General features: G+C 44.0%; 1 protein-coding gene across 1 annotated transcript in view; it reads right to left on the minus strand.

Moving 5' to 3' along the window:
* Positions 1 to 16196, minus strand: part of SPRED1 (sprouty related EVH1 domain containing 1) — a 53708-nt gene that overhangs the window by 16103 nt on the left and 21409 nt on the right. The window contains exon 2 of the mRNA XM_040412147.1: positions 8325 to 8499. Within this exon, the coding sequence (XP_040268081.1) occupies positions 8325 to 8499 (175 nt within the window). The remainder of the gene's footprint in view (positions 1 to 8324; positions 8500 to 16196) is intronic.

The raw sequence follows: 16196 nt of genomic DNA on the forward strand, positions 1-16196 counted from the left end.
CAACTCTCAAGATGAGATCCAAAGAGCTGTCACTATGAGTGAAGCAAGCCATCATTAGGCTAAAAAAAAACCACAACAAACCCATCAGAGAGATAGCAAAAACATTAGGAGTGGCCAAAACAACTGTTTGGAACATTCTTAAAAAGAAGGAACGCACCGGTGAGCTCAGCAACACCAAAAGACCCGGAAGACCACGGAAAACAACTGTGGTGGATGACCGAAGAATTCTTTTCCTGGTGAAGAAAACAACCTTTACAACAGTTGGACAGATCAAGAACACTCTCCAGGAGGTAGGTGTATGTGTGTCAAAGTCAACAATCCAGAGATGACTTCACCAGAGTAAATACAGAGGGTTCACCACAAGATGTAAACCATTGGTGAGCCTCAAAAACAGGAAGGCCAGATTAGAGTTTGCCAAACGTCATCTAAAAAAGCCTTCACAGTTCTGGAACAACATCCTATGGACAGATGAGACCAAGATCAACTTGTACCAGAGTGATGGGAAGAGAAGAGTATGGAGAAGGAAAGGACCTGCTGATCCTAAGCATACCACCTCATCAGTGAAGCATGGTGGTGGTAGTGTCATGGCGTGGGCATGTATGGCTGCCAATGGAACTGGTTCTCTTGAATTTATTGATGATGTGACTGCTGACAAAAGCAGCAGGATGAATTCTGAAGTGTTTCGGGCAATATTATCTGCTCATATTCAGCCAAATGCTTCAGAACTCATTGGACGGCGCTTTACAGTGCAGATGGACAATGACCCAAAGCATACTGCAAAACCAACCAAAGAGTTTTTTAAGGGAAAGAAGTGGAATGTTATGCAATGGCCAAGTCAATCACCTGACCTGAATCTGATTGAGCATGCATTTCACTTGCTGAAGACAAAACTGAAGGGACAATGCCCCAAGAACCAGCAGGAACTGAAGACAGTTGCAGTAGAGGCCTGGCAGAGCATCACCAGGGATGAAACCCAGCGTCTGGGGATGTCTATGCGTTCCAGACTTCAGGCTATAATTGACTGCAAAGGATTTGCAACCAAGTATTAAAAAGTGAAAGTTTTTCCCAGGCACATATGCAAAAATGTTGTAATTCCTACACCGTTCACCTGATTTGGATGTAAATACCCTCAAATTAAAGCTGACAGTCTGCAGGTAAAGCACATCTTGTTCGTTTCATTTCAAATCCATTGTGGTGGTGTATAGAGCCAAAAATGTTAGAATTGTGTCGATGTCCCAATATTTATGGACCTGACTGTATATACAGATTTCGGCTATACGCAGTAGAATAATAGATTTCAACATGCCAGGGACAAAGCAACAGAAATATACATGCATGCCCAATTTAGGCAGTGGCTCAGTGGTTAGCACTGGTGCCTTGCAGCGCTGGGGTCCTAGATCCGAATCCGACCAAGGACAACATCTGCATGGAGTTTGTATGTTCTCCTCCGGGTTCTTCAGTTTCCTCCCACACTCCAAAGACATACTGATAGGGACCTTAGATTGTGAGCTCCATCGGGTACAGCGAGGGATGAAAATGTCTGTACAGCGCTGCGGAATATGTCAGTGCTATATAAATGAGTAAAATAATAATTTCAGGAGATGTCTAAAGTCAGGGGAACACATGGAAACTTATTCTGATGATTATTTGGAATGACAGCATCCAGTGATGATCTTGCGGTGAAATGTATGGAAGCCCCATAGCGTCATGCCTTTTCTTTTGTTCCTATAACTATATTCATGTTTGGGGGGAGGGGGGTCGTTAACTCCAGGATGTATGGGAAAAGACTGATCTAAAGAGAGAATCAGACAGTAACATACCGCAACCAAATGATTCCACCAGACAGACCTATAATTCACACTAATAGGTAGTCTGGGTGTATTTGTTCGCTTGGAGCTGCATCGGCAGCAGGATGCCATGTGGATTTATTCCTGGGTGATCTAGAGATCAGATGGAGGCCTTGCTAGGCTTCCTGTAGACTGGCTGGAGCCCAGAGCCGGAAGGTGACAGTAATAATGCAGGATGTGTGGAAGCTACAGGAGGCCTGACCTGACTCTCGCTGGCCTCCTGCATACACGGGGCTGCAGCTGCTCCCAGGAGGAGGCCTCTTTGCTGCTCTCAAGAATCGATACCCCTGCTGCCTCTGGAGGTCACATTCCTCTCTGTACTGCCGGAGAATACAATCAGGAGGCTGTCTCTCACATTACCGCTCAGATCCTCCATCCCCTGCATCAGTTTATCAGCTCTGCATCCCATATAATACTTGTGCTGTCACCCCCCTCACAGTCAACGGCTGAAATTATCTAAATTTCCATATGACGTCCAACTGAGATACTAGTTCAGAACTCATGGTAAAGTCCAATGACCAACTTTACTGTAAACCACTATTTATATAGTGCAAAGGGCATCTGTCAGCAGATTAGTACCTATGAAACTGGCTGGCCTGTTACATGCGCACTTGGCAACTGAAGACATCTGTGTAGGTCCCATGGGGGGGGCATTTACTATCTAGAAATAGGCCATAGGCCTACATTAGGCCTATTTCTGGCACAGATTGCAGGCGAAAAGGTTATTTGCGCCTCAATCTGCGACTTTCCCCAGCTCAAGCCAGGTCTAAGAGAGTGGGCATGGCATGGGCAGGGAAGGGCCGACAGATCCGTCTCATTCATCGTATTCTACACCTGTTTTAAGCACCTCTTCATAAATAGGCGTTTACAAATCTAGCTATAGACGTTTACAAATCTAGTCTTAATAAATGACCCCCCCCCATGTTCATATGTGCCCGCATAGGGAAAAATGAAGTTTTAATATATGCAAATGAGCCTCTAGGAGCAACGGGGGCGTTGCTGTTACACCTAACAGTTCTGCTCTATCTGCACTTTAATGGACAGGGCCAGACAGTGAATACGTCATCACTGCCTGACCCTGTCAATCAAAGTGGAGAAGGTATGGCATCTCCCAACAGCTTGATCCTTCTGTCATTAGGGGAGAGTCAGGAGACCCCCAGAAGTGATGCTGGAACTGTATGAATAATGGTTGGCCATGCTAGCTGAAGCAGGTATGGCAGTAATTAAAACTGGCCATACACACGCTCTAGCTGTGAGCCATTTCTCCTGACTCCACCACAAACATGCATGCTTGTTTCAGCCAAGAGTGCATGTTTATTTTAATGGGTAGAGGGCAATAAGGCACCCCAGACCCAGCACCCAGAGAAACAGAGAATTTGGAGATCCAACATGCCCTATCCCCATTTCCTCAAAAGGTATGGTCATGTCATAAGGCCAACAAACATAGGATCTTCACGCGATCCCAGCAAAATATTGGGGTTCAGCCAACTTTTATGCGTATGACCAACCTAAGGCTGGGGTTACACTGTGATAAATAACCCAGAACAGCAAAATGAGAAGCCATCTTGGTTGACACAACTTTTTCAGAAAAATATAAGTCAAGATACAACTGATAAGTCAACTTAAATGGATATTTCCATCTGTGAAATTTAGTGCATATTCACTAAAAATGCCATAAAATTCCACGAGGTGCAGGTCCCACCTTTGAGACCTGTTCCGGTCTCCATAAATGGGCCCCGTCATACCCAGGTAAGAATGGAGAGGTGGCCATACATGTTGGCTATATTTGGAAGTGCTAATGAAGTGACTGGAGAGAGGCATGCACGTGCGGTGACCTCGCTATTCTCTGGCCAAGCTTGACAGGGCCTCTTTATGAAGATAGAAGTCTTAAAAGGTGCCACCTGCATCTGTTAGACATTTATGGAATATCCTGCCATAAATGTACCAGATGGGAGAATCTCTTTAAAAGGATCCTATACACATAAGATAATCTAATGTGGACCTTCAGACTCTCCTGCAACAGGGAAGGAAGGATCGGGCAAATTCAATTTGCACGCCTGATCCGTTTGTTCTGGCAGGACATAAGCCACCACCAGAGGTGTCTGACAGCAGATCTGTACCTATGACACTGGCTGACCTGTTACATGGGCTCTTTTGCATATATTAAATCCTCATTTTTCTCAGCAATGCAGCCACACATATGAACATGGGAACAACACAGATGTCTTCAGCTGCCAAGCGCACATGTAACAGGTCAGCCAGTTTCATAGGTACAAAACTGCTGACAGATGTCCTTTAAGTCTCTTCCCATTGAAAACACATACACGCTCTGCGGAACCAAGCATGCATGTGTGTGGGGAAATGGGAGAAAAAGTTATCGACCGAACAATCTTTCAGATGACAGATATTTAGGGTGACCTCAAGGATAGGACTACCCAAGACCTTTAATGTGCTTTGCTGTATCGTGATCATTTATCAACTTCTGATCATCTGTCACATCACAAGTGCCAAATCAATAATTACTACCAAATCTAGGAGCATGACTTCATCCGATGGGACTGAAGATTTCAGGGATTTATTCAGCCTCGTGTACTCGGAGGGAGTCTGGGGAGTGTGGGGGGTTGGGGAGAGACTTCTAGAAGAGGCCAAAGTAAGTGAAACCTGCTTCTTGGATTAACCAGATGAGTGCATTTACTGATGGGAAATCCACAGCGGGACCCAGCTGGTAAAAGCCGTCTCTCCGGCCATAAACGGCTGCTCTCCCGCAGACTATGCTGATAATCAATATGTCCACTGTGAATCTGCAGAGAGCAGAACTGTGAGGAACAGGCGTCTCCTAGAATTCCTGCAACCGCCTGAAAAGATGTCATAAAACGGCCCATCAGCTCCAGATCTCCTTGTATCTGTACATAAGAGCCGAGCCAATACCTCACACAGAGTGCCGATTTTATTCCCAAGTGAACTGGAAAATATCAACAACTGTAGATGACCCTGGCGGAAAATTCCTTTTTCTGCGGCGTAATCCGCGAGCAAAATGCCAACAGCCGCTCCCCATTTACTTTAAAGGTGGAAGGCCACCACGTACATATGGCGGCTTCTTTTTCTACCGCTGATTTGCAGTCCACTTCAGAAGTGGCATTTTACTTCTATAAAGCAGCCTTTAGCTGCATTCCCCATTGACGAAAATGGGGAAGGGCTAAAATAGCAAGGAAGCTTCCGCCACCAAAAACATGCTGCTTACAGAGGCCGATCTGCCGCTGTTTTTAGGTGGCAGATTTATGCCATGCGAACATACCTTGAAAATGAAAAAGCCACAGCGTGGGTTTAGGGCAGCAGTGCTGCAGTTTCCAGCTTAACGCGTGATCGGGAGCGCTGCTCTGAAGGAAAGAGAGTGATGTGGACGCAGCATTAAGGTGATGGGCTGAAAGCTATGTTCGTTCTTGATCAATGAACAGCCGATCGGATCTTTTACAGCAGCCCATCTCCTCGTGTAAACCGGAAAACGTGCCACTATGCAAACTAGGGCTGAAACGATTACTCAATTGAATCGAGTAATTCTACACAAAAAAATCCTTGATGAAAACTTTTTGCATCGAGGATTCGTTTCTGCCATGTGACCACGAAGCGGGAGTGAAGCACTTGCTATTACTCACCGCTCCGTGGTCACCCGCCAGCCCGTACCGCGCTGCACTGTATCCTGACACAACCCAACGCTGTGTGACATCAGCGCACAAAGAAGAAGATGGAATAGCTGTGGAGTGGCGCCCCTACCGAAAAGGTAAGTACTGGTGCTGGGGACATGGCTAGGAGGGGAAGATGGTGGCACTGAGGGGGCAGCTGGTGGCACTGAGGGGGCAGCGGATGAGTTTTTATACAGAAAAACGTTCTTTTAATTAGAATTTTGTTATTAGAGTACTCGATTAATCATTGGATTAATCGATAGAATACTCGATTACAAAAATAGTCGATAGCTGCAGCCCTAACCAAACTGAATTTTTTTTGTAACAATCGTACGTCAACCATTCAGTTTGCATTGGGCCCTGTAAATATGTCTGCTGATCGACTTGTATAGCGTCAGCCGCGCTCACTTAGGGCTGAGCCTGCCTTATGTAAAGGGACCCCAACACATTCATTCTCAGGAATGTGATATCCCAGGGGTCTGACCCTCCGTGATCGCAAAGCGATGGCATCCTGCACATACCCATCATCTCTTGATAGAATGGTTCGGGCCCAGCACTTGAGTACCGTACCTCTTTTTTTTTTTTTTTTTAAGTGCACCTTCTTGGTGGAAGGTGCATGGGAACTAAACACCTTCTTGGTGGAAACGTCAATTCGAAATTCTGCACTTTGCAATCACAATTATTCAAATAAAGCAGAACCCTATTTACAGCAATGAAGGAGAAATCCTATTAAACTGATCTAATATCAGCAATGATCACGGAGCAGCCCTGATTACGGAGCGCTGAAATCCCCCTTTGGTACTGCTCAGAGATTTCAGTTACTGTGAATACGACACAAGAGCAAGAGCCATATTGGGCTAATAAAGATGAATTAGAAATATTAAATCATTGGTACTGTAGCTGCATGTATGAGCTGTCCCCAGCACGTGTAGCCAGTAATATATAGTGGCCAAGCCCTTTAAGGGGAATCTGTCACCAGCATCTGCAGTAATACATGGGCAGTACTCCACATAAGGAGTCCAGATTTCTACTTTTTATTTCCCTGTTCCTGCGCTGAAATACATTGTCAGGACTGCTGCGCATGCGCACAGGAGTCCCTGTCCGTCATGTAAGCACAGCACAGTAGTCCGGACTGCTCTCAGCTTTGACTGCTGAAAGCAGAAGAATGGGGAGCAGTAAGAAAAAAAAAAAAAGAAAAAAAAAAGTGATCTGGACTCCTTAGCGCCAGTTTACATGGAGTTTTTTGGCGCTGATTTTGGAGCGTTTCTGCCTCAAAATCAGCTCCAAAATCTCCTCAAAACAGCCTCTCATTCATTTCCAATATTTATATTTTTTTTACGTGGAAAAAAGAAGCAGTATGCCCTATCTTGGGGCAGAATCGTAAGAGTCGTGTGAACTGACTGTATTGCCGCAGATAATAGTCCAAGATTCCCCATACATACAGTATACGTAATTATTTGTAAATCTGGGTGATCTCTGGCAAATTTCCCTTTTCCAATGACCCTTTGCCCCCCGAATATAAGGAATTTGTAGATGCAAGAGGGTTAAGAGTTGGTAGGTTGGGGCATTGTCTTGGATGTGAGTTTCATCCCTGCACACCAGGCCCCACATCCTAAAAGTGACCATCAGAGCCCTTTGGCCGCGCGCCTAGATTTGCCAGCAGCACCCTGGATCAGACATGCAGGATCCGGTAGCTTCCCTCCACTGGCAGTCTACAGACTTATTATCCTCTGCCGGAGACAGTGCTCCGTTGCCATGGAGACAAGCGCTCAGCAACAGGCACGGTGACCAAGGACCACAAGCACGCGCTTCCTGGAGCTAAAGTGAAAGGCATGACACCAGAAGCTATCCCGTGCACTGACAACCGTCCCTGTAACGTAATGACTAGTTGCACCTCTAGGTTGTCACAGGACGGCTTCCACTCTTGTGACATGAACCACTTGGTTAGCAGAGCAGTTTCTTCTCAAACCCCATAAAGGGGTTTTTCGGATAATATCTTCTTTTTTTATTTTTATATTACAAGGATAGGTCATCAGTATCTGATCGGTGGGGGTCCGATCAACAGGAGCACCCCAGCCTTCTCGCAGCTTTGCCTAGACCATGTGATGACACATTCATCAGTCACTTGACTGGGGCTGAGCTGCTATACAACGGTGCCTTCTCAAACAGCTGACCGAGGGGATCCTGGGTGTCAGACCCCCCACTGATCAGCCGAGGATAGGTCATCAGTAAAAAAAAATATATATATATATCTCAGAAAACCCCTTTAACAATGCCCCACAACAGCCATAGAGAGAAGGTGCAGTCTAAAACCCTGCGGGCGCCTTATTCTGGATGCCAGTAGACTGCATCGCCCAAATCACCCAGCCAGGTAGAAAGAGGCAAAAAGTCAGGGCGAGGGCTTTCTTTTGCTCCTCAGGCAATGTTCTGTATCTCAAATGCATAAAGAATTAAAATAAATTTTATCTGTGGTCCACTTAAAACGCCGTTCATTAGAAGGACTTCACCTATATTAAAGGGGTTGCCTTGAATAAAAAATAAAAATAAATAAGTTCAATTTTTTTTCCCCCAGAAACAGCACCACATCTATCCATGGCTGTACCTCATCCCTACTGATGTGAAGGGTGCAGACACCCCCAAAAAGAGAAGAGTGCCACTGTCTCTGGAAGAATAGATTACCCTTTTTTTCTAACCCAGGACAACCCCTTTAATTCAGTTATTATAGTGAGCAATGCAGGTAGCATAAGTAACATGAGAAAGTGTCACATGGTGTGGCACATTGTACGTCTTCTCTCACCGTTTTGTCTCGGAGTCTCTCTCCATGGACAAGAAAGTCCGCACTCCTGTTCTCCTCGGGGTGGGACGTTTTATACACGGTGACACAGCTGAGTCCCCCTCCTGCAAGCGGTAACCACCCGCCACTCGAGTCATCCCGGGTCATCACCACAGCTCGCACCCGTGCATAACTGTCACTGAAAGAGATAGAGAACACGCAATCAAACACGCATAAGAGCTGGTGACTGGTATAAACGAGCAATAAGAGAAACGGATGAACATCATGCACATGGCCATGTACCATCACATTCTAAAACGTCTGTGTGCACCGAACCTCAAAGCAGTCTGTAAATAGCATTAAAGGGGATGACCAGGATTTTTACTACTGATAGCCTATCCTTGGGAGAGACATTCAATATATGAACGGTGGGGGTCCTACACCAACTCCAATCAGATATCCTGCAGCTCCGGAGCAGTGAGTGCACCTCTGCCCATTATGTGTAGCATATGGAGGTGGTTACTGCAGTACTGCTCCCACTGAAGGGAATGGGAACAGTGCTGCAGTAAATAGCTCGGTCCACTACACAATGAACACAGTTGTGTAGTTCTGGTGCTGGAGCTACCCTGAATAAATTAATTGCAGTGAATGCGAGCTATTGGACCCCCTTCCAATATGATATTGATGGCTTATCCCGAGTATAATGCTGGACAACCCCTTTAAGATTACTGACCAAGCATTAATAGTAAAGAGGTTAGCTAAATATGGCATCCTTCTGCAGATTTGAACACAGGAAGCTGGAAATTTTCCCTGCGGCCAGAGGATGGCAAATCTATATAATACACAGATCGGTCAGGCACTGGGGCGGACAAGGCCATATAGACCAGGTTTGACACTCTGATATTTGTAACATATTACGAACCCATCCAAGAACTTAGTTACTGCATATAAAAATACGTAATAAAAACCTGAACATCACATAGATATTGAGATAATTGATGATCTGCAGTCTGTCGGGGGCTCTATACCCAGCATCTCCCATGCATCTCAGTATATGCTGCACAGTCATCCATGAAAAGTAATCCCCATTGCCTCAATAAGACAATAATGTTGTAACCTTCCACCGACGACTTTCCAGACAAGTAAGAAATATTTTATTCTACTTCTAAGCTACAAAATCAATTCAAAATTCTAGTCACTCTGAATATTTCCGGGAAATACATGCACTCATTTGACACCTAAAAAAAAAAACAACAGATATGCTGCTACCAAGAATACCATTTATATGTCCAATAAACCACTTTATGGGTGCACTTCACATCCTCCGTGACACCAATCAAGACTTGTGCAACTTCCATAGTACAGGATTGCAAGAAACCAAATAAGGAGCCAAAAATAATTCTACTAAATTCTCTTTGTGTTGTCATATCTTCTGATAATAAAAGGTTATCGAGAAACTTAAGGGCCTTTTACATGGGAAATAAACAGCAGTGGCAACAACTGATGGAGTCACACTAATCAAATCATCTGCACAACCCTAAAGAGACCCTCAAAACAGAACTTATTGGGGGTAGTTGAAGATCAGACTCAAGATATACTGGACCAAGCACACACATAGTATTTCATTGTAAGATGACCAAGATGGTTCTTGAAGTCACAAATGGCTAGTGGAATTTTTAGAGGAAGACAAAAGCAAAGTGGATATTCTTCAAAAGAGCACCCGCTAAACCTGTCCAGTAGTGTGGTTCCATGGCCATGATCTTATGGTATAATGTGGTACGGTAAATTAGGCCCACATGGGTAAAAAGACATTAAAGGACACAAATCCCAGATTCGGTCTAGTACTGTTAAAGAAAATGGTAATCATAGTTGTTGACTCCTCAGAAGATCATGCTGCATCCAAGATTAAGGATACTTTCACACTAGCCTTATTCTTTTCCGGTATTGAGTTCCGTTACAGGGGCTCAATACTGGGAAAAAACGCTTCAGTTTTATCCTAATGCATTCTGAATGGAAAGAATTCCGTTCAGTATACATCAGGATGTCTTCAGTTCAGTCCCTCTTACGGTATTTGGCCGGAGAAGGGGGTTGCCTTGGATTAAAAAAATAATAATAATTTTATATATATATATATATATATATATATATATATATATATATATATATATATATATATATATACACACACACACACACACACGCACCACACCTATTCATGGCTGTACCTCATCCCTATTGAAGTGAATTGTGCAGAAACCCCCAAAAGGACAAGAGTGCCACTGTCTCTGGAAGAAAAGATTACCCTCTTTTTCTAACCCAGGACAACCCCTTTAATTCAGTTATTATAGTGAGCAATGCAGGTAGCATAATTTTCTTCGGCCTAAATTCCGGAACACTTGCCGGATTCGGCATTAATTTCCATTGAAATGTATTAATGCCGGATCCGGTACCAAGTGTTCCAGAAAACCGGATCCGGTTTCCAGGTCTGTGCATGGGCATACCTTTAACAATGCAAAAAAATAATAATAATACCAGATTCGTTTTTCTGGATGATACCGGAGAGACGGATCTGGAATTTCAATGCATTTTTCAGACGGATCCGCATCCCAATCCATCTACAAATGATATCCGTTTGCATAAGGATTTCCGGATCCGGCAGGCAGTTCCGGCAACGCAACTGCCTGCCGGATCCTCACAACGCAAGTGTGAAAGTACCCTTAGTTAAACTACTTCAAACTTGAGAAAACAAGGACAGAAAGCCAATTGTTCAAAACATCGGTGGTGGTCCAAGCTCCTGGACCCTGTCTGAGGATACTGTGAGAATCTCCGGTTAAGATCTCTTTTTCATTCATTCACCAAGGTATATCCGGGTTAAGAAGAATCCAGAATTAATGTACCAAGGAAAAACAAAAATGAAATAGGAACACCTGCAACACAGACTGGATGCCCAGAACATACATTTTAGTATGTGACCCTCAGGAACACACGTTCAATACGTAGAGTATATTGTGGCAGCTGTCTGTTGGCATACGGCAGCAGGGATGTCTCACATCCTAAGTCGTGTTAATGACCATAGCTTTGCTTCAATATTTTGAGCGGTGCCAGTGTTTGACAGTCTATTTCCTTCAATTATGCTGCGTGCAGTTTTCTCACAGGACGGCTGAATGGCAAGCTCTGTGCATCCTCGTCTCACTCACTCACAGCCTGGAGCTAGGAAACGGTTACATAACCACGCTTAAAGGGCCACCGATACCTCTCCATAACATCTGCTTAGCCGAGACGAGTACAACTGAGCATGAACATTACTACAAAGCGGACATTACCAACTACAGGAATCCAGACGATTAGCTTTTCAAATGAAAAATTTAGGAGCCAAATTGTTCACCGTTCTCAGTTAGGACTTTGGCATGGTCGGTATTTGGTCATCAGTATTTATAACCCAAGACCAGGAATGGAACCTACAGAGAAAACGTTTCATGGAAAGATGTGTGCCTCTTCTGTGTTTTGGAGCCACTCCTGGTCTTGGCTTACAAATACTGACAGTGTGAAAGTGGCCTTAGGAGTACAATTCTCCCTTCCATGATTTTATTTTATTTTTTTTCCATCAAGAACAGGAACGGAATCTAGAAGAGGAAGCTGAGGGAAATATTTCCAAATGAGAAGATCCGGTCTCATTTCTGGTGACAATACAAGTAAAATTAAAATAAAATAGGACACTTTAAGCACTTTTATGCATAAAAAAATGCTTAAAGGGTTTGTCCCATTAAGACAACTTATCCCCTGTCCTCAAGATAGGGGATAAGTGTCTAGTTTGCGGAGGTACACCCATCACGAGAACAGGGGGGCCTCACCCTAAAAGAAGCGGTGGTCACGCATATGTGCTGCTGCTCCATGAGGCTGCGGAGATAGCTGAAAGCTTGTACTGGGCTATCTCGAGCAGTCCCATAGAGCGGAAGAGAATAGCAGATATGCAGGCTTGACCGCTACTCCATTCAATTGGGGGAGCAACAAAAAAAATTGTTCCATCAGATGCCATGTTACAAAGCAACTTTAAGCAAGTGACGAAAACCTACGTAACATGCTGTACAGAGCCGCATCGACTCTGTATGCGGCATAGCTGAGTGCATGGGGCCTTACATACCGTATGTACACCTCTAGATAAGTTCAAAATACCTAGATCCATTACATGAACCCAGGTAGTGGCCACCTTAAAGCCACCATGTAATTTTCTGCCCAGACTACGGCAGGACTTCCCCCTGTATACAATCATCACCAGTGCAGGCCTCTAGACAGTCCCGACTGATGACATTAATCTCAAATCATGTCTCTCAGGCCTGATGCCCATAACCGTTGTTTGGGTTTGTGACCCATTCATTTCTAAAAACACGCAGTCCCCATCTGTGCGGTTGTCCCACAAATTATACAACATGCCCTATTCTTGCCCGTTTTGTGCACAAGAATAGGCAGTTCTATTTAGAAAATGTGGCATGCGCATGGTTGGCATCTGTATTTTATGGACCACAAAATAAATACGCTGGTGTGCATGAGGTCTTATCCTAATTTCTGGCCATACTTGCTGGAGTCTATAATGCTAGGACATATATCTTTCTAGAGGACACTTTACTATAAACTAAACATTCTTGCTCCAGTACAGCTACATTTCTTTCTTCATCATATAGAAACAGAATTTTCTTAGGTTTTCATATATGGTGCTTTATTGTAGCCCAGTCCCACCACTAGGACCATAATCATCTGGAGACCTACTGCTTCCAGGAAATCTCCACACAATCATGACACAATCATTACGGTATACCTTATGGTGGTGTCACACAGTTTATTTTCATTTTTTTTAAGACCACAGTTTTTTTAGATAGTTTGTCATGCAAACATTTGAGCCAACGCCAGAAGGAGAAATATAAAGGCAAGAACATATCTTTCTCCTTCTTCTTGGATCCACTTCTGGCTTTGGCTCAAAAACCGCATCAAGAACTCCACCATCTTTATCCAAAAAAACAAAACAAAAAACTATTTTTAAATGCACCCTAATGGTTACGTAGGGTAGTATTTCATCTAAAATACTGCGGTCCCATTCTCGGTTTAGCTCTCATTTGCAGTGGAATCCGTAGCAGAAATCGGAGGATGGCCCTGGATTTCTGCCACAGATAAGCCCCATTCAATGGGCAGTGTGTGGTTTCCCATGCGGATATTCAAGAAGCGTCCTGTCAACTTCTTCCTGCAATGTGGACAAATCCCCGGTGGGAAAAATTCCCAACAAACTCAACGGGGCTCTGAAAACACAAGGCTTTCCGCCTAGAAAACAAGTCTAAATCTGAATGAAACATACTGTGTCCATCAAATTCCCGTGCTCTTGTCTGTTTAAAGGGGTTCTCCAACAAAAAATATTCTACATTTTTTCAAACCAGCACCTGGCTCTGAATAGTTTTGTAAAAATTTTAGTATAGCCACTGAGTTATTCGCTGAAATCTATCTTTATAGCGCCACCTGCTGTTTGCCCTTTTTCTAATTTCTCTGTCCTGCTCACCGAGATGGACATACATGCTCAGTTCCATCCTTCAACGGCCACCAGCTGCAGCAGACAGGACACACCGCTTCAGAAAGTGCATGCTCCCTAAGCTGCCAGCTTGAACTAAATCTAGCAGAGCAATTGGAGCAATGATAGGGCAGATCTTTGGATCCATTTGAGGTACAGGGCTGGTTCTAAGAAAGACGTTTTCATCTGCTATACGATATTGGATTTGAATTTTTTAACATTAATCATGGGATAACCCCTTTAATGTATTGCCTGGGGCTTTTCCTGACGTACACGCTAACTGAAACGTGACGTGAACAGCCCCTAATATCTGGTATGTAAATGGTACCAACCCTCAAACTGCAGTAATGCAGGATACAAGTCATAATAGTAGAGATAAGGCAGGACTTAGTGGAGATAACAGGGTCGCCCATGTAAATAAAATAGACGTTTGGCCTGCAGGGTGCTGTGTGCACCCAACGATGATTGCATGGAGCTAATGTGGTCTGCATCCTGCTTCATCTCCCCCAGCTAAAGTAGTCACAGATATCTCCTCCTGGGGGAAGGAAGCTAAAGACAGCATCTGGCAACGGCATGGTAGATATACAGGGACATATAAGGCCTGGTTCACAGTGTGCGACCAGCCTTACAGGGTCATTACCACCTCTGAACTTTCAAAGTTGGCTTTTAGATATCCCATGGGCTATAGATGAACAGCAAAAATGATTTTAAAAAAAATTCACCGATCCATCAGGATGAAAACAAGATAAAAATGTTTAAGAAGGAAGAGTAAAACATCTATGCCAGGACTCCGAGCAGCGAAGGGGTTAAGGCGGCCTTTAAAGCTGCATGCCTTACTTCTATTACATAAAACAAACAGGAAGTTTTTTCTCCCATTTACTTTCTTCCGTCTGTTTTCAAACCCCTCAGGCAAATGGCTAACCTATTTCTTCATAACCAGCTCCCGCCGAACACCAGCTATCAACACCAGGGAGTTCTTTCATGGCAAAGGAGCGTAAAAGCTGGGGTGGGGGTGGAGGGTGCAAACCGGACGGTGAAAAAAAAAAAAAAAAATGCGAGGATGAGAGCAGAGGAAGAAGAAAGAGGAGGCCGAACACAGAGTAACGAGAAAGCAAATCTGCTGGGAAGCCATAACACGTCAAAAATATGTTAGGTATGAAGACTAAGCGATGTGTAACATGCGGGAGACACATCCGGGAAGAACAAACAGCAACTTTCTTTATCCAAAATAGTCCTGTAATCGCTTCTAATACACACTGTGTCACCCGAGTCACATCCGCTCCTGAACTTCTGTTTGCATTCAATACTTTGGTAATACCAGATCTCCTGGAAAGAGTGGAAACAACCCCCCACCCCAAGGTCAAATTACACCATCACTCAGGAAATAAAGGATAAAGTCATGGCTACATGATTGAACTGCTAGCAGAGTTCACACATGATGTAACACATATGCCATTTATTAGGTCATTCACATTTTGCCTACGAAAATCACAAAATACCACAAGTTTCTTCGGGTTTGCTGCGTTGTTTTTTTTTCTTAATACATCACAGCATACTTCTACTGGCTGCGGTTTAGAATCAATTGTATCCATTACATGTATAGTGAAGAATACTATATCAAACAAACACACGTAAAAGAAAAAAAGAAAACAGAAAAAAAAAAAACACTCAACGTACAATCTCAATTGGCATCTGGCCATACATCTCTGATACAGAATTTCATGCCAGCAGGGGTTGCCCACCAGGACTGTATATACACTGCTCAAAAAAATAAAGGGAACACAAAATAACACATCCTAGATCTGAATTAATTAAATAATATTCTTCTGAAATACTTTGTTCTTTACATAGTTGAATGTGCTGACAACAAAAATCACACAAAAATTTAAAAATGGAAATCAAATTTTTTAACCCATGGAGGTCTGGATTTGGAGTCACACTCAAAATTAAAGTGGAAAAACACACTACAGGCTGATCCAACTTTGATGTAATGTCCTTAAAACAAGTCAAAATGAGGCTCAGTAGTGTGTGTGGCCTCCACGTGCCTGTATGACCTCCCTACAACGCCTGTGCATGCTCCTGATGAGGTGGCGGACGGTCTCCTGAGGGATCTCCTCCCAGACCTGGACTAAAGCATCTGCCAACTCCTGGACAGTCTGTGGTGCAATGTGACGTTGGTGGATAGAGCGAGACATAATGTCCCAGATGTGCTCAATTGGATTCAGGTCTGGGGAATGGGCGGGCTAGTCCATAGCATCAATGCCTTCGTCTTACAGGAACTGCTGACACACTCCAGCCACATCAGGTCTAGCATTGTCTTGCATTAGGAGGAACCCAGGGCCAAC

Source organism: Bufo bufo, chromosome 11, assembly GCF_905171765.1.
Source record: "Bufo bufo chromosome 11, aBufBuf1.1, whole genome shotgun sequence".
In the NCBI taxonomy this organism is placed as follows: domain Eukaryota; kingdom Metazoa; phylum Chordata; class Amphibia; order Anura; family Bufonidae; genus Bufo; species Bufo bufo.